Consider the following 17,447-nt stretch of genomic DNA (forward strand, 5'->3'; position numbering starts at 1 on the left):
AATGTATCAGATTCCAGCCTCAGGGGGTATGCACCTTGGAAACACAGCCTTACCTCCAACAGCTAGCCTTTTCCAAAGTCTATCTTCTTCCTTTCTCTATCGGTCTAAGCTCGAACTCAACTGACTTCCAGCAAAGGCACCGCTCATATTTTGCATGTCGCAGTGGAATATGTGAGGCACGTTTCCTGTTTCAACACTCTTTTCTAATCGGCCGATGACACATTTATGTCAAAGTGTAAATGGTGACCTCCAGCGTTACTATCAAACTCTTGCCTCATGATTTGTAAAATCCCTTTCCCCTTGTTTCAAAATGGCCCAATTCAAATGAGTTCTCTAGTCAAACAATGGCAAACCACTCAAAGAGTTGCATTGTGCAATAATAGGACCTGTAGTATTAAGTATCTCTGACTTGCCAGCCTGCGTAATTCAGTCTAGGGAATTATGACAGTGGAAAATCATTTCCCTGGGCCGGGGATAGGCGGTCATGGCTAATCGTTCAGTAATCTGACCAGCCTGCATACTGTAGCAGTCAGTCGCATGGCTACCCAGTCCAGCCACTCACATGTGCATAGCCTCACAGCCTGCCAATAATCTGATGGAGGCTTGCACCATTCAAAAGCCACTGTCCAGGTTTTCCAAAGGATTACAAATGCTAACAGATCATTTGCTAATACTTACTTGTGTTATGATGCTTGAAATGTACTTACACTAACATCAGTCGTGAAGAAAAATAAATAAATACAAATTGCCAGCTAAGAACAATCCAGCACAGAGAATGAATGCAATTTTACACACCACTGGAGAGCAGTTTACCTCCTGTTCATCCAAAGGCTTCATTGTGAATCAGTCTCCTATTTGTGGTCAAGTTCCCCAGGAAAATACTGTAAAGCTATAACAACAAGAACGAGCACTACAGGCCGAGAGGAACTCTGTTACGCTGCCTGCAAAAAAAAAATGTATTTTTCAGCTGCCAATTGTCTGCTATCTGAGGTAGCATCAAAGCCGTAAGAGGTAGGATGACACGTGTGTAGTACAAGGACACGGTTAGGGTTTGCGTGAGAACGAGCACACGGTTGCAGCCATCGCTACCTCTTCGCACTGGGTTCTGTGTAAAAGTCACAGGCGGCTGGATAAACGCAACATGGTCTATTATGTCCGTTTTGCAGGATCTCTGCTTGCCGTAAGGCGGCGGGCCCGGACAACATCCCGGGTCGAGCGCTGAAGGACTGCGCTGGTGAGCTGACGGATGTCTTCACGGACATCTTTAACACTTCCCTGCAGCAGGCCATCGTCCCGTCGAGTTTCAAAGCAGCCACCATCGTACCTGTGCCGAAGAAGCCTGCTCCATCCTGCTTCAATGACTACCGCCCCGTGGCACTTACGCCCATCGTCATGAAGTGCTTTGAGCGGCTTGTCTTGGAGCACATCCGGTCAGTTCTCCCCCCCACCATTGACCCCTTCCAGTTTGCGTACCGAGCCAAACGGTCCTCTGAGGATGCCATCTGCTCTGCCCTCCACTCGGCCCTCACCCACCTGGAGGGGAAGGACTCGTATGTGAGGTTGCTGTTTGTGGACTTCAGTTCTGCCTTCAACACCATTGTGCCGCAGCGTCTCATCGGCAAACTTGACAAGCTGGGCCTCAGTACCGGCCTCTGCAACTGGCTACTGGACTTCCTCTGTCAGAGGCCACAGGTGGTACGTGTTGGCGACAAGATCTCCGCCAGCATCACGCTGAGCACAGGGGCCCCCCAAGGCTGCGTGCTCAGTCCGCTGCTCTTCACCCTCCTGACGCATGACTGCGCTGCCACCTGCAGCGGCAACCGCATAGTGAAGTTTGCTGACGACACGACTCTGGTGGGTCTCATCACCAAGGGAGACGAGACTCAATACAGGCTGGAGGTTGACCTTCTGACCGCGTGGTGCAGGGACAACAACCTCCTGCTGAACGTCGACAAGACCAAGGAGATTGTCGTTGACTTCCGGAAGGGTCACGCCCAACACCTGCCGCTGACCATCGACGGTGCTGTGGTGGAGAGAGTGAGCAGCGCCAAGTTCCTGGGGGTGCACATCAGTGAGGATCTCTCCTGGTCCACCAACACCGCGTCGCTGGCGAAGAAGGCCCGGCGCCGCCTGTACTTCCTTCGGAAACTCAGGCGAGCGGGGACTCCTCCGGCCGTCATGACTACGTTTTACCGCGGCACCATTGAGAGCGTCCTCTCCAGCTGTATTGCTGTCTGGGGTGGCAGCTGCACTGACCAAGACTTGAAGGCCCTGCAGCGCATTGTGAAAACGGCTAGTAAGACTATTGGTGCTTCTCTCCCCTCCTTGAAGGACATTTACACCTCCCATCTCACCCGCAAGGCGACCAAGATTGTGAGTGATGTGAGTCACCCCGCTCACCCTTTGTTTGAACTTCTGCCCTCTGGGAGGCGGTACAGGAGCCTGCGCTCCCGCACCACCAGACTTTCCAACAGCTTCGTACTCCAGGCTGTTAGGATCCTGAACTCGCTCCCCCTTTCAGCGTAGCGTCCTGTTCTTGCTGTATGCTCACTGGCTCGGTTTTGCCCCTCATATTCAATGGGTTATTGGTCTGTTTTTATTCATCGCTCATTTTATTTTATTTATTATTTATTATTTATGGTTTGTGCCTACTTGTTTTTGTTTTGTGTCGCCTACTTGTATGTCTCGTCACCGTGGGATGGAGGAAACGGAATTTCGGTTTCTTTGTGTGTCTTGACGTATGAAGGGATTGACAATAAAGCTGACTTTGACTTTGACTTTTGACTTTGAAAGAGGCCCTAGTGAGCTACAAAGCAGTGTTTATACCCAATGGAGAGAGAGTTGAGGGGTATTCCAATATGAGTATTGGAAAAATGCCTGGCTCTCCCCCCACCTTTCTATGAGGTCTACCCTAAACACACACACAGCATGGTAACAAGGAACCATGACATGGAAAAATACAGAGGATGTTTTAGACACTTCAGTTGACTTCATGTGTGAGATGGGACAGTGACTGCAGAGCCATTTAATTCAGTCTCTCTTCCAGGTAAAGTTCAATCACAACAATCCAATCAAAGCTACAATTGACAAGAAGCAACATTTTCTTTGCTGCGTTACACGTGGGCATCCAAACACAGTTTGACCGTCACCATTTGATCAGTCATGTCATGCTTTGTATAGGCATTATGACTAAGGAGCCACAGCTATTCACGGGCATATATCCACGTATGAGATTCTGATAAACACGATCAAATGACTGTGTGGCAGCATTCATGAAGCAGGCGTGCTAGATCACAGCAAGTTTGGCAACCAGCGGGAGCAGTCAGATGGAACAACCACACAAATATTTGGCAAAGATAAACAGGACGCAACGGAAACATTCAACCCACCATCATTTTGACAAATAAATGAATTTGTTTAAAATCCATGACGCAAATTAAATCATCTAAGAGAAATAGAGATGTTGGACTGAAGGAAAAAAAAAAAAAACGGTAACATTTAGGGGACAAAACGCAGGGAAAGTCCTTAAGATTGAGGTAAACACATCCAGGGCGTGAGTCACTCACTGCTCTTTAGCAATCCTCCTCTATAGGTGCGCACATGCACAGCCAGGGGCTAAAGATTTCAGGCAGGTCTGGGCTTTTTACCTCTGGTGTGAAGTCCACTGTTTATGTACTTGATTATAAGTAGAGCCTCTATTGTAAAAGCAGGCGTGTGCCCTAACCTCGCACCCTTACGCACAACAAAGCAGACCAGACTGACATTGTTTAGACAATCGGGAGTGGGGAAAGCACAACACTCAGCAAGACACATGGTAAGAACATATTAACGCCTGCGTGCATTTCCGTCCAATATCCCCACTAATCGTGCAGCAACATCGCCAACCATACAAAAGGCTACAGGTACTTGCAAAATACTAAGTCTGATGGATGCATGCTCGGTGTGACAAGTGAGCTATTAATGAAGCTCCCATTGTCGTTTGGGAAAAATACATAATAAAAAAGCAGCAGTTACATTGCCGTGTTTATCCATCTTTGTCTGAGAGCCGTGTCGACCTTTATGATATAATTTGCACACAAACTGGTTTGGCCTTTTAAACCCTTGATAGCAAAACACACATTACACGGTGACATTTGTAGGTCAATCGCGACCCCCCGATTAAGCTAATTTACCGCAATGGTCTCGCGGCCATGTAGTAAACCGCAGCTGAAGCTACAAAGTTGGAAAAAAGAAGTTAGCGTCTGTGGCGGCTCGGCTCCATTGCGGAATGATCGCGGACTAAATCCCGCTATGCAACCGCATAGCGGATCTAATCCCTGCCCAAACTTCGACAATATGGCGAGTCCCCTCCCGCTACACACCCCGATGGAGTAGCATCAAGCGGCGAAGGAAGCCGCTCGAGAAACCGGGTCTTGCCGTTGTCCAGCCCGGGGAGCTTGGAGAGGCCGAGGGCTGGCCTCGTTCTCCGCCTTCGCCAACAACACACGGCTAGCCTAGCTTGGGAGGGCGAGCGAGCGGCGGGGATAACATGTGCGAAAACACCGCGACGAAGCGGCACCGCGTCGATGGACTCACCTCATTTGCAGCTACATCAACCGTTATCGGTGGTCGTTTTGAGAAACGGCCGGGGAATCGAGGAGAGCTGAGCGCATGTCGTTTCGGATCGCCGCGGTGATGTGGAATCAGCGGAGCGGCTGGGAGAAGTCGGGAAATCTGAGAATGCCCCCTCTCTTTCTGCAGCTCTGTTCACCTGCAGTGCTCCATAACTGTCCATAGGGGGCACTACTGCTGTGGATCCCCCTCCCCACTTGCACATGTGCCCGCTGCCCAAGTCCGCAAAGAAACGATGCGTGTTTATGCATATTCCTGACGGGGCTTAAACGAATCCGTGCACTTTAGTCATGAGATTATAGTGGGGCTGATGAACTGTATTTGAGTGCGTGTGTATTTAGTATATCTCCAGTACACAGGGAAAGGCACGCAGTATTACTGGGATTAGCCTTTTTTTATTATAGTTTTTAAAGGCTCTCTTATAGGAAAAAAAGTAAGATAACTCATTTGCGACATCTATCTATCTATCTATCTATCTATCTATCTATCTATCTATCTATCTATCTATCTATCTATCTATCTATCTATCTATCTATCTCTCTCTCTCTCTCTATCTCTGCTGTTGAAATTTGCTGTGGTATATATAGAACTTCATTAATCAGTGCTTGCAATATTTTGCTTTGAGCTACCTCAGTGGGGCATCATACTTAAAATATCCCTGGATATTACCACTAACTGACTGGGCAGCTGTACCTAATGTAGTGGCCTGTGAATGTATATCATTACAAAAGGGACCATCTTAAGTGAATTTTTGCTCAATACAATAATTTAAGAAGCACCAGTGCACCTTGTGAGGTAGATTTCTCTTGTACATATGAGAAGCACATTATGTTGTTGATTATGACTCAACACTATCATGCAATTTCTACTGTAATTGGAAATTAAATGTGAGGATGGCAACCACGGAGTAATTCTTTTTGAAGCAGCTGTGAGGTTGTTCACCTCAGTCTCCTCACCTTGTGACTTCAGGAGGTTGTGGTGATTCTGATTATGGAGTGGCTAAATCCGTAACAAAGCCGTCCTTCAAAAACAGCTTTGGTTGTCTCATCCATGTCACATGACACACAACTCATTGAAAGTCTCAGAGCTACTCCAAACAAATTCTCACTGCAATCCACTGAAAAGCAAACGGGAAGGGGCGGAGATACTTTTGACAATTTGTCATGGAAATGCAATTAAGAAAAAGAATGGCCTGTAAACAGAGCTGAATATTCTTAATGATGTCCTGAATGTTGAGACAGACAAAGCGAGAAAGAGATCTACAATCTAATCCTCATTCGTTTGACTCCACACCCTTATCCTGAACTTAACTAAACATCAGGGGTTTATTGCCAATCCGATATGGCAAACTTCCTGTGCCCCACTAATTGGAGTTTCACGCAGCAACCTGACCTGAAGTGAACAGGTGGGTAGTTAAACTGTAAGCAAACATAGGAATTGGGTTAAGTAGTATACCTATTCATGTGCTCTTCAACATTTTACAACAGATCAGAGTTTCTGTCTTGATCTTGGCCCTCTAAGTGGAGTTTGCATGTTTTATCCAAGCTATATGTTTTCTACGAGTACTGTGGCTTAGCACTCACATGCCAACACCATTCATGTCAGGTTAAATGAAAGTGTGAGTGGTGTTTTGTTTATACGTGCCTCGTGACTGACTTATGTTCCTCTCCTCTCCATCTTAACAGAACTGCCATAGGCAGACATATTTATTTTGTTCAGATTAGACGGTGATTATTGAAAACCAAAAGCTTGTAGTTTTTGGCTGGCAAATAAATACAAGACATTAGCCACAAATTATTATTGAATATGAGAACTTCAAATAATTGTTTTAATCACAAGGCCATATGCGGGGAATATCTTGCTTCTCTGAATCTGCTGGGTCACACTTGATGATGCACCCTGGTTTATGTTCCTCCACATGTTTTTTTCTTCAAACGTAGGGGATAAAACATCACCAGGGAAACCAAGCAGTTGTTTTGTACTTTATTACTTCCCATCTCTGACTACTTGGAAATAAAAATGATCAAATTTTGCGTTAATCCCCGCCCCCTTTCATGATAATCTGACCTTTATGCGTGCGTTTATCGTGAACAGTTCTACTCGAGGAGGCCTCTCGGAAAGGGCGACACCCTGCGGCCAAACGAGACACTTCCACAGTGCGTCGCGGTCTGACATCACACTTCGCAAAATGGCGACGTCCCTCGGCTCCAACACTTACAATAGACAGAACTGGGAAGACGCGGTACGTTGTACTCTAATTATTTTGCAAACAATGAACGCTGCAGTTAGAACGGTTATCTCGTTTAGTTCCCCTGAATAACTTTACTTGAAAAATATGCCCACTTTTACCCCTAATATGTTCCTTCGTTGCCCAGCTAGTTAGCATTAGCAAGCTAACTTACAGTGTCGGTTCGTAACGTGGATGCGAGCCTTTTTTTCACGTGCCTTAATACTGGTTCAAATTTCGAATCCTCACATTAACAAAGCATTTCATAAAAGCATCTGCGATCGATCTATTGGTGGAAGACTGGTGAAAACGTTATGTTTAAACCACCATAAGGTCTTTTGGATGCGACGAGGACCAAATTGAGCCTAGCGTTAGCAGACTAGCGTTGCCAATTTTCGAATGTGAACGAAGTGTAAACAGGTTTGCTGTAGCCTACAACTGTACTCGCAGAGGTAGGAAAATTTATCAGTCTTTTTTTTTTTTTTATAAATAGAAGTAAAAATTATTTTTTATTTTTACTGTCACTCGTATGCAGTTCCGGTTTTAATACATTGGCCCAAGGAGACAAAAAACAGCCACCCCTTTACAAAAACCCTTAAAATTAACTGATATATACGGAAGAGGATTAGGGCCAGTGAAGAAAAAAAAAAAAACGAGGGGTGACAGGATTCTGACTTTTTTCTCAGAATTCTGACTTTATTCTCAGAATTCTGACAGAATTCTGACTTTAAAGAGGCAGTAAAACATTCGGGTATTTGTTTAATTTGTTTACAGATGTAGGAAGTGTAACCAGCCATCAGACAATGAAATATTTCAAAATAGGTGCCTCGAAAATGTACTTGTTTGTGTACTGTGGCTCCTCCTTCCCCTGCTGACTAAAACACTTATTTTACAGGATTTCCCGATTCTCTGTCAAACATGTTTAGGAGAAAACCCTTACATCCGAATGGTGGGTGAGCGTTTGTTGCTTCAATGTATCACCTCGTTGTTGCTTTTTGGAATGCACTCAACCATGTACCACTTCTTTTCATTGTCTTTTTTCCCTCCCACTAGACCAAAGAGAAATATGGAAAAGAATGCAAGGTATGCCTATATACTCAAAATCAGCAAACAGAATTGGAGTTTTAACATGTAATGTGATCTTCACTGTATTATGATTGTATATTTTGCTATCAGATCTGTGCACGGCCTTTTACCGTATTCCGCTGGTGTCCAGGGACACGTATGCGTTTCAAGAAGACCGAAGTTTGTCAGACTTGTAGTAAAATGAAGAATGTTTGTCAAACATGTCTGCTGGATCTGGAGTATGGTGAGTGTTTGGTTTTGGTTTATGTTACACATTTATGTCTGAAGTATTTAACCAATGAGTTACACCTTTGAATGCATTTTGTCTGTTTCTTAGGTTTACCCATCCAGGTTCGAGATACTGGCCTTGCCATTAAAGATGACATTCCTCGCTCGGATGTGAACAAAGAATACTTTACACAGAACATGGAGACAGAGGTATTTGCTTTATCGTGCTTGTGCCAGTGTTGTATTAATTTGAGAAGTACTTTTTTCCCCCCTACTGTATGATTTTGTTTTTCTAACACCACATTTTGTTGCAAAACAGCTAAATAAATTGCACAATGTTGTATATATATTTTTAAGTAATTTGTGTATTTATAACTGAAATAGCATTACAGCTATCAGATGCAACAGCATAAAACCATTGGCCATGTCTGTTTGTTGGGTTTCAAGTGTACCTTGCATATAGCAAATGGATAAACACTCCCAGATTTCTTTTTGTGTTTCTCCCTTTTGATTCATTCTAATACAGCTAAAGCCGTCAGGCTAATCAGCTTCTTCCTTGACAACCATGCCATGTTGTTTGTGGTCAAATAAAAATAGATTTGCGTATGTGCGACTGCTCAAAACAGTATCTCCTGAAAAGTAATACGTGTTGCGGATAATTATAATGATTGAACCCTATGTGTTTTTTGTGTTCATATTTGTTCATAGTTAGCTGATTTGGATGCCGCATGGCCAGGCGGTCAGGGCGGCAAGGCGGCCAGCTCTAGTGACATGTTGCTGAAACTGGCTCGCACAACACCATACTACAAGAGGAACCGTCCACACATCTGCTCCTTCTGGGTTAAGGGCGAGTGTAGGAGAGGGGAAGAGTGTCCTTACAGGTGCGTGGCACTCTTTATAACACAATAGATCTATATCAAACAAAAGACTTGCAGTGTCAGCTGTTGGGCAGGCTATTTAGAAGTTTAAGCAATTCTTAATAGGCAATGTGTAATGTGGGCCCACCTGATGCCTCGTTGCTTTTACACAGGCATGAGAAGCCCACAGATCCTGATGACCCGCTCGCTGACCAGAACATCAAGGATCGTTACTATGGCATCAATGATCCAGTTGCTGACAAGCTTCTGAAACGGGCCTCCACCATGCCCAGGCTGGACCCCCCAGATGACAAGTCCATCACCACACTATACATTGCAGGTCTTGGCGAAACAGTCACGGATGGAGATCTCAAGTGAGCTTTTGTTTGTTTGCTTTTTTACTGTGATTTTTCAACATGGGAATTTGTGCTGGATTTTGACTTTTTTTTTTTTTTTTTTTTAGGGGCTTCTTCTACCAGTTTGGTGAGATTCGTACCATCACATTGGTACAAAGGCAGCAATGCGCCTTCATCCAGTTCGCCACACGGCAAGCTGCTGAAATGGCTGCAGAAAATTCCTTCAACAAGCTCATCATCAATGGTCAGAGGCTCACGGTCAAGTGGGGAAGGTAAGGCATGATTGGAATGCGCATGTACCATGAAACAGCTCACAGTGACTCCTAAAATGTGCATTTATAACCATTTTCAGGTCCCAGGCAGCAAGAGGAAAAGAGGGCGAAGGAGTTAGTGAGATGGGTACCAGACTTGATCCTGTGCCAGGACTACCAGGAGGTAAGTTCAATACCTAAATTTCACTCTGCAATGAAGTCGACACAGAATTATTGGTGATGTTATTTTCTAACAATTTTGCAGCATTACCTCCACCACCACCTCTTGATGAAGAAGCTCCAGCAAACTATTTCAACCTGGACCCAAGTACCTCTCCAGCTGTCATGAACCTTACTTTGCCACCACCCCCAGGCCTCAACCCGCCTCCTCCAGGTAAACCCGCAACCGATATCGACTCAAATGCTCGTCTGAGCTCCTGCATCCTGAAAACTTAATGATCTTCCATCAGCGATTCATCCTATGTGCCGGCAGATCTGAAGCATCTAATGTTGTGTTGACCATATCTTTCAAAGGTTTTGGCCCGCCAATGTTTCACCCCATGGGTCCCATGGCTCCACCAATGCCCCCGCCCATGGGCATGAGACCTCCAGGTCAAATCCACTACCCTTCCCAGGATCCCCAGCGGATGGGTGCCCACGCTGCACACGGTGCACGCCATGGCGATTAGTGACCAGGCCCAAACTCGACTCTTTTTTTCATACCATACTGTCTGTGGGCTTGGAAACACGCTGTGGACTAGATGGAATTACAAACTCCAACATGCATAATATTATTAGGTTTATTCGGCATTCGCGGTGCAGTGCACCAACTGAATCAGTGCAGGCTGTCAAGCTTTGTCGTAATGCTTGTTTTTTTTTTAAACAATGTTAATATTCCACTGTGTAATGACTTAGTTCAATGATATGTTTTCTTTGGATATTTCTTTGACCGATTAAAACGATGCATTACAGTCTTTCATAGTCTTTGTGGATAATCAAACTCGGCGTTAGAAAAAGTGAAACATCAAAGAGACTTGTTGGACATATTGAAATGATTGCAGAGGAGTGGTAAATAAAGTTTCTGTTAATTTCCTGGAAAAATTAAGATGAATTTCCCATAAATGTGTTCATTGTCATTATTTTATTATTTTACATTATTGTTGTTGCAACCCTAGATTCAGTCAAGCTATACGAATGAGTGTTGCTTGTGACTAACAGTTTTGGGTATCCTGCTAATCCAGTGCTCGACTGTGAAAATTACCATTTCAAAACCCTGACGTTGCTTCATCTGCCGCAGCCACTCAGTGTAGCAGCTAACCACATTATGTGTTTTTTTTTCCCCTCCCTCCTGCTGTTGCTGCTGATTAACAGAGATGACTGTCTTAAGTTAATTAGTCCTTTTTCATAGTTCATTAGATTCAGGGCACTGATGGCCTCTCCACCCCCTTGGCGCTATGTTGAAATTAGGCCGATGTTGCATGCGGTCCAAAGTGGCGCCAGGCAGGTTTGGGGATTCTTGGGCCTCAAAGCTAATAACGGGGATCACCCTCTTGCTGGACAGTGCCCCTCCAAACGGCATGGGAGACCTGCAAGTCAAAAGAAAAACAATTGTTTTGTTTTAATGTGTTATGCAGCCTCACATAATACCATCAAATGTGGTCAATATCTACTTTATGTTTCTGACTGAATTGAAGGTCTGTTATGGTGCAGTGGACCATCTGGGATTCAGGGTGACTCAACGTGTTTATCACCAGCTGCTCTGTCCATTAGTTGAGCTTTGACTTGATGGAGGTTTCACAATTTCATCAAAATCTTAGAGGGTGTAAATAGAGCCAGCCGCAGGGGGCTCATTTTTCAACCGACTGGCAGAAAAAAAAGTGACATGTGCATGTATCTCATCGGTGTCGAATATCAAGCCTGAGGGTCAGGTCCGGCCCGTAACTTCACTTAAAGTGGCCCACTAAAACCAATACAGGGGACCCCAGCCATTTGACGATAGGGACCGGGCTGGCCTGTGAATAGCTAAAAGCCATGAATAATTGACGCCCATTCAATTGCATTGAAAAAAATATATAACCCCAGAAATTCTCGAATAATTACATTCCTGGCTCACTTAGAGTGGTGACTGGATGGGCATTTCCATTAAAAAAACGAAATAGTGAAAAATTGTCATTGCGCTTTTTGTCCAGATCTCATGGACTGTCGCTTTTGGCCATGTTTTCTGTAAATTGCTTTTGCATTTTTATGGTGCAAACTCTGTCAAATTAAATTAAAAACTGTTGTGAAAAAGGTTGCTATAACATTGGCAAAAGACTGTATATCAAATTAGGAAGTGGCATACTGCCGCATACACGCAAACAGATGGACGAGCCTATGCCCAGAACAGCATAACCTCTTAGGTCATAGAATCTGTTGTGTCTTGGCTCACCATCTGCCAAAAAGCAATATTTGTCTTTCCTCACAGTGCAGATGCATTGCACTGAGTTCTATGGCTTCGATTCTCAGTGTCTTGCTTGAGCGTTGAAAACTGAATCCCAGTGGGCCATCTCCAGTGTCAAGATTGAAAATAGCCATCATGCAGCTACAGTCCATGAAAGTGCACAGCAGAAGCTGTCTGAATACTTGAATTGTGGAAACATGGACTAGAGCCCAGATGATTGGGGTGGTTAGATCATCTGATGGCCATGGAGATGACCTCTTTCACCTTTTCACCTCAAAAGTACTGTACCTCTTGTTTATTGAATCAATTAGGGGTTTAAGGAAGCATTTCCCAACCTTTACCTGTTGAAACACCTGTAGTGGGCAACCTGATGTCTTTGTGGTAATGGCAACTGAGCATTGAGGGCTTCCAGAAGTTCCTTGTCATGGCGCAAAGCTTCCCTCCATGGAGACCAGTAGAATCTGGGAATCGCTGTTGTGTTAAACTTCTCATGAGGAATCTCATTCAGTGGGGCAGAGTATCCTGATGGAAGAAAAGATGAGTTAAAAATGGCCCAGAAAGAGGACTTTTAATAAAGTCATTGTGACCACCCCAATCTGATTATAAACCCTATTAGGAGAGGCCTGGAGGAGGAGGAGGAGGAAGGGGGGGGGGGGGGGGGGGGGTCAAATTTAAATGATCCATTTTTGGACTTCAGATTATAATTTATGAAAGACTCCATTTTTACTTGTTATCATGAAATTGGAACTGATTGCTTGGTCAATATGATCTGCATTTTTTTCAAGATAGTGTGCCATTTTTGATTTTTAATCAAATGTCATTTTTGTAGAGTTTGCTAGCTGACATAGTAGTAACAAAATATGCTACCATACAACATGCCGAAGCCACATTATGAAGCAAGTATCATTGCAGCGAGCGCCAAACATTATTTGGATAAATGAATTATGGTGTTTGAAAATGGGGAAAACTAAATTGGCAACATGCAAAGTTTACAACTCAGAGAAGCAACAATTCCGACAGCTTACCTGTCATTACAAAACCTACTTGGTTTTACAGATATGTTTACAGTTTAGCTAAGCAATAGCTTGTAAATTATTACGCTATAGGTTAGTTAAGCATTTAATTGGGGAGACAATTAAGTTTTTAGTTTAGTTAGTTATTGCACTATACACCAAACAAGGTGCCAAGGCCTCCCAGGCTTACAAGACACTGAAAAACAAACACATTGCGAGTGATCAAGCAAAACAACTCATCACAGGAATTATCAGACAGAAACTAAAACAAATTTTAACAAAATGTAAAGTGACCATATTCAATCTGGTTTTGAAAAAGAGCAGCAAAAAGTGTTTACTGGATGTGACTTACTTCCAACGATCCAGCAGCAGTACAGCAGCCGTAATATACTACATTTCAATGCAATGAATTGTCACTACAGTGACAAATTCTCAGTGTGAATAACATAAAACATTTATGCGAAGCGGCAAGCATAACAATGCTTTCATTTTTTTGTGACTACAAGGCAGAAACTCTACAAGCATTGGCTTAGTCCCCCCCAGCATTAGGCTGAACTAGCCGTTCTACTTGTGTCACACTGCGGCCGGCGTCCTTTAGGCACAGTGCAGCACCGTTTACCTGGAGCGAGGACATCAGGACTGCCCTTCTTTGATAGCGTCTTCTGAAGGTTCATAACCAGGCTATGCTTACCAGCGGTAGTGAAAGCTTGGTTCTCCTTTCCTCCTTGAGGCTTTTGGATGATTTGCGGGGGAGGAACAGCCACTGGATGGGCCTAAGAAAGGGACAATTAGATTGGTTGCAGTCAAAGGGTTTTAGGAGTTCACTTTAATCGTGCCTCTGAGCTACAGGGGACACAGTTCTGCAAAGTTTTCTAAAGTAAGAAAGGACATAGGGGTGATCCAAGCATTCCTCCGAGACTATAACACAGACTAAAGATGCGCCTGATAGGAATGAACGACAAAGGCAATGTGAAATTTGCCAAAGCTGGAGACTAAATACATTCCTGTAATGATAGATAAATAGACCACAGTCCCTCAATTGAGGAAGGTGTCATGTCTTAAATCTTGTGCCTTCCCCAGAGATTTGATATACCTTCACAATGAGATAAATGACAAAGAGCTGTATCAAAACGTTTGCCTTTGAAAGGATAAGTTGAATTATACTGACACTGTTAGAGAGTTTTTCATTTAAATCTCAGAAGGTATGTCATAAGGTCCTGCCATCCATTTTCCATAGTGTTTTTTTTACCCACATTTAGTCAGGTGAGCCAATGAAAGCTGACTTCAGGGTATCAAAAGTGGTACAGTCCTGCCATTTGAGTATAAATATGGCCCTTTCGTTTTCTTTTTGCTCCTTGAGTCATGACCGAACTGTTCCTTATGCTTCAAATCCCAAAATTCACATCATCCTACTTGAACCAGGAAGTATCATATTTGCTAGGTTGTTTTCAATTTTGTACGTGTTTTTGCTGTTTGATTAAAGAGATCGAAATAGTTTTACAGCCACAGAACTTAAAATACTGTAGCAGGATGTAGCCTGTAACAGTTTGATTCTGGCTGACAAAATATTTGTGTTTCGTACTCCAGCTTTTATGGATAATAACAATAAAATACTCTAATTGTCTATAGGTGTAATTGATGTCATCCAAACACCCATTGTTTGACTAATAGTGCTCTGTGATTGATGCTTTTATGTCACATTCATGATTTTTTAAAAACAATTGCAGTCGCTATGAGTCATGTGTGTCTATGTCTTACACTCATGGCGTTGTGAGCACTGTTGGCCACGTTCTCCAGCGTGAATCTCTCAGCCCGCTTCAGTCTCTCTTGAAACATGCGAGAACCTCGATTGGACGGAAGGTTGAGTTCCTCAATCATCACGTCTTTTGGAACGCTGACCTTCTTCCCCAGATTCAGCCTCCCTGACGCAAGGCAAATGTGTTAGCAGTCACACAATCCACACACATGGCGTCGCTGTGAAGTAAACGGGTACAGGTACATCATGTGTGACCTGGCCACATTTCGCTTTATCACATTTTACTTCTTATCAGTAGCAAGCCATGCATCTGGTACCCGTATTTTTCAGTAGATTATTTATTGCATTAAACAAAAGTGCAATAGGCCAGCACGTAAATGCCATGTACATCATTGAGTTGCACTTGAACATATACCTTAGATGAGAAAATGTATAATTCTATATGTAGTTACTAATCAATCAAGTCATGTACGCTTAGCGAGTGGCAATGAAAGATGGCCGCCATTGACTTGCCCAGCAAGTGGTATTAGGAGTCCATCAAACACGCTGGTGCTTTGGCCTTGTGAATATGAATTTGAATTCTGATTGGTTCAAGAAACCATTTCTAATATATCTTGGTCTGGCCCAATGAAGATTAGATTGACACTGAAGCACATAGAAGCTAAAGTCTAACATATCTAACATCCACAAACATGCCTTGAAAGAGTGGAGGCAAGCAAATAATATGAACTGAAGAGAGTTAACTCCCTTGAATAAATGAATACAATTTCATGGAATAGATATTAGAAATGGGGTTGCACTCTAAATGTAGGACACCACCGCTTTCTGCTAGAACCAAGCTGCAACAGAGGAGTGCTGATTTAAATAATATCACATATGTATAATTAAGTTAAAATCCACAGAGCTCCGCTTTTTTTGCTATCATGGCCACGCAGAGACACTGAAATAGCCTCAAGATGATGTCAGTGCCAGTATTTATTGTTGTCCAAGGTTGCAAGGGTAACCGGACATATAAATAGGAATCTCGAGATGAAAGGCACCCCCCCCAATGAAAGGATAGCCTTATTTCCCGCACATGATAAGTGTTTGGAGAAGCCGAAGCATTCGGAGGAGCGGCCCGGGCATGAAACCTGCTGGCAGGAGTCGCATTTTGCTGAGGTTAGGGGAACGCTCTTTCAAAGCTTAGCTGTCGGGGAAACACTGGAGAACAAACACAGCGGATGGGATGCTCCTTTCTGGAATGTTTGGAGAACAAGTCGGTGCTATGGGGATTTGGATGTGCAGTGTCTCCAGGCAGCCTTTACATTTTGAGTACAGTATCATGTTTATGTGGGTCATTTGAAAGCGCGTCGTCTTCATTACGTACTTACCTCCTCTGGCCTCTTTAGACAGCATCTGAGCCTGCAACATTCTCTGCTTGGTGACGTCATCCAGACCCAAATGCGTGAACATCACGTCCCTATGATACAATTATACATTTGATTTGAATCAGTGGGATTATGATTTGATTTGTATAGTTTCTTGACAGTACTGTGAATGGGGCATTCCCTTCCAATATATTAGTTCATTTTAAGAAAAGTATATAAATACCTCGATATATTTTAAATTGGTGCACTTGTATCTTAAAATAAAAAAAGATCTTCCAATTCAAATGTTTTTTTTTACATCTTTATTGTCAGCCATATAGCTTAATTACCCAAGTTATATTTCAATGATTATGGAAAACAAGAAAAAAAAATGCAATTTAAAGAACACACGTTGGTGTTTTTTTGTTTTTTTAATCGATAGCAAAAAAAGACAAAAAAAGTGATTTTACAGTTATTTATGAATTAGTTTAAGGATATATGGGTATATGGTTGTGGCTAAAACAATTTGCGAGTCACAAGCCGTGCTACATTTGTAAACACACTGGGCAAAAAAGTTAAACTAAACCACTGAACTATTCTTAATGATGTGATGCTATAGCCTAATACTACTGTAATATTTATTCCATGCATGGAAGCTTCTTAATGATGTTTGTAGACTGCACAGCTGCCGTTATTAATTTTGATCCGTCTTTAATACTGCTACTCAAACATACGTTGATTTCATCTGCCAAATCAAATCCAATATGACTTTTGATCCAGTAGAAGTCTCTTGGGCAAGTACAACATTCACTTTCCACCTGCGTTATATGAAATGAGAGATTGAGCTCACCTTTCATGGGGGAAGCAATTGGATTAGTAGGATTGCTTTTCTTTGGTAACTATCAACATCAAAAGCATTCCCTTGCAACTACACTGCAGTGCAAGCAAATTACAAAAGGATTATTTTGCAACAAAGAAAAAAAAGGTGTGCAGGCCATGATTGATGGTGTATGTATGCAATGATAATCTTGCATCTGCCGCCTTACCTGAGCGTCCTAGCTGTTGTCTGTCTGTGTGTGGGGTGTCACAGCTGATCTGGGTGGCTATGGGGTTTATCCCGTACCGGGACAGGAAGCCTCCTCACAGCTATGTGACACTCCCCAAACAGAGAAGGAATAGCCAGTATAAAACGCATCACGGAATGCCTCGGGCTCTTAGCTCACCGGGTTATTTTAACATGAGTGATGACGGATGAACGCAGTGATTAGGGGGATGGGGCAAGTATAAAGATTTTCAT

At 43.3% G+C, this 17,447-nt stretch overlaps 3 protein-coding genes across 4 annotated transcripts in view; 1 reads left to right on the plus strand and 2 right to left on the minus strand.

Moving 5' to 3' along the window:
* LOC119129099 (bifunctional heparan sulfate N-deacetylase/N-sulfotransferase 1-like) overlaps positions 1-4,755 on the minus strand; it is a 45,541-nt gene extending 40,786 nt beyond the window's left edge. Inside the window, 1 exon segment of the mRNA XM_037262143.1 lies at positions 4,576-4,755. The gene's annotated coding sequence lies outside the window, so the exon portion shown is untranslated.
* A 1,960-nt stretch (positions 4,756-6,715) lies between these two features.
* Positions 6,716-10,700, plus strand: rbm22 (RNA binding motif protein 22). Its single transcript, XM_037262138.1, has 11 exons — positions 6,716-6,853; positions 7,734-7,787; positions 7,892-7,921; positions 8,015-8,147; positions 8,241-8,341; positions 8,840-9,012; positions 9,162-9,362; positions 9,452-9,616; positions 9,697-9,779; positions 9,861-9,989; positions 10,130-10,700. The coding sequence occupies exons 1-11, from the start codon at positions 6,800-6,802 to the stop codon at positions 10,282-10,284; spliced, it is 1,278 nt and encodes a 425-aa protein (XP_037118033.1). The 5' UTR covers positions 6,716-6,799; the 3' UTR covers positions 10,285-10,700.
* Positions 10,701-10,721: 21 nt separating this feature from the next.
* On the minus strand, positions 10,722-17,352 carry LOC119129097 (myozenin-2). 2 transcript variants are annotated; one of them, XM_037262141.1, is made up of 6 exons: positions 17,197-17,352; positions 16,175-16,263; positions 14,807-14,970; positions 13,740-13,821; positions 12,377-12,557; positions 10,722-11,181 (listed from the first exon to the last, which is right to left on the minus strand). In XM_037262141.1, exons 2-6 carry the CDS (start codon positions 16,254-16,256, stop codon positions 10,998-11,000), a joined length of 693 nt encoding a protein of 230 aa, XP_037118036.1. In that variant the 5' UTR covers positions 16,257-16,263; positions 17,197-17,352; the 3' UTR covers positions 10,722-10,997. The 2 variants fall into 2 exon arrangements, with proteins under 2 accessions (XP_037118036.1, XP_037118035.1); XM_037262140.1 differs by having other exon boundaries at positions 13,668-13,821.
* Positions 17,353-17,447: the final 95 nt, after the last annotated feature.

This window comes from Syngnathus acus, chromosome 10 (genome assembly GCF_901709675.1).
Source record: "Syngnathus acus chromosome 10, fSynAcu1.2, whole genome shotgun sequence".
Lineage (NCBI taxonomy): Eukaryota > Metazoa > Chordata > Actinopteri > Syngnathiformes > Syngnathidae > Syngnathus > Syngnathus acus.

What these genes read in the sequence shown, in the direction of transcription:
- rbm22 (XM_037262138.1), top strand. Translation starts at nt 6,800, where the DNA reads ATGGCGACGTCCCTCGGCTCCAACACTTACAATAGACAGAACTGGGAA. An exon ending in GACAGAACTGGGAAGACGCG is followed by an intron (nt 6,854 to 7,733) that starts GTACGTTGTACT and finishes CTTATTTTACAG; the next exon opens with GATTTCCCGATTCTCTGTCA. An exon ending in TCTGCTGGATCTGGAGTATG is followed by an intron (nt 8,148 to 8,240) that starts GTGAGTGTTTGG and finishes TCTGTTTCTTAG; the next exon opens with GTTTACCCATCCAGGTTCGA.
- LOC119129097 (XM_037262140.1), bottom strand. Translation starts at nt 16,256, where the DNA reads ATGTTCACGCATTTGGGTCTGGATGACGTCACCAAGCAGAGAATGTTG. An exon ending in GTCTAAAGAGGCCAGAGGAG is followed by an intron (nt 14,971 to 16,174) that starts GTAAGTACGTAA and finishes GCCTTGCGTCAG; the next exon opens with GGAGGCTGAATCTGGGGAAG. An exon ending in GTGCTCACAACGCCATGAGT is followed by an intron (nt 13,822 to 14,806) that starts GTAAGACATAGA and finishes TCCCTTTCTTAG; the next exon opens with GCCCATCCAGTGGCTGTTCC.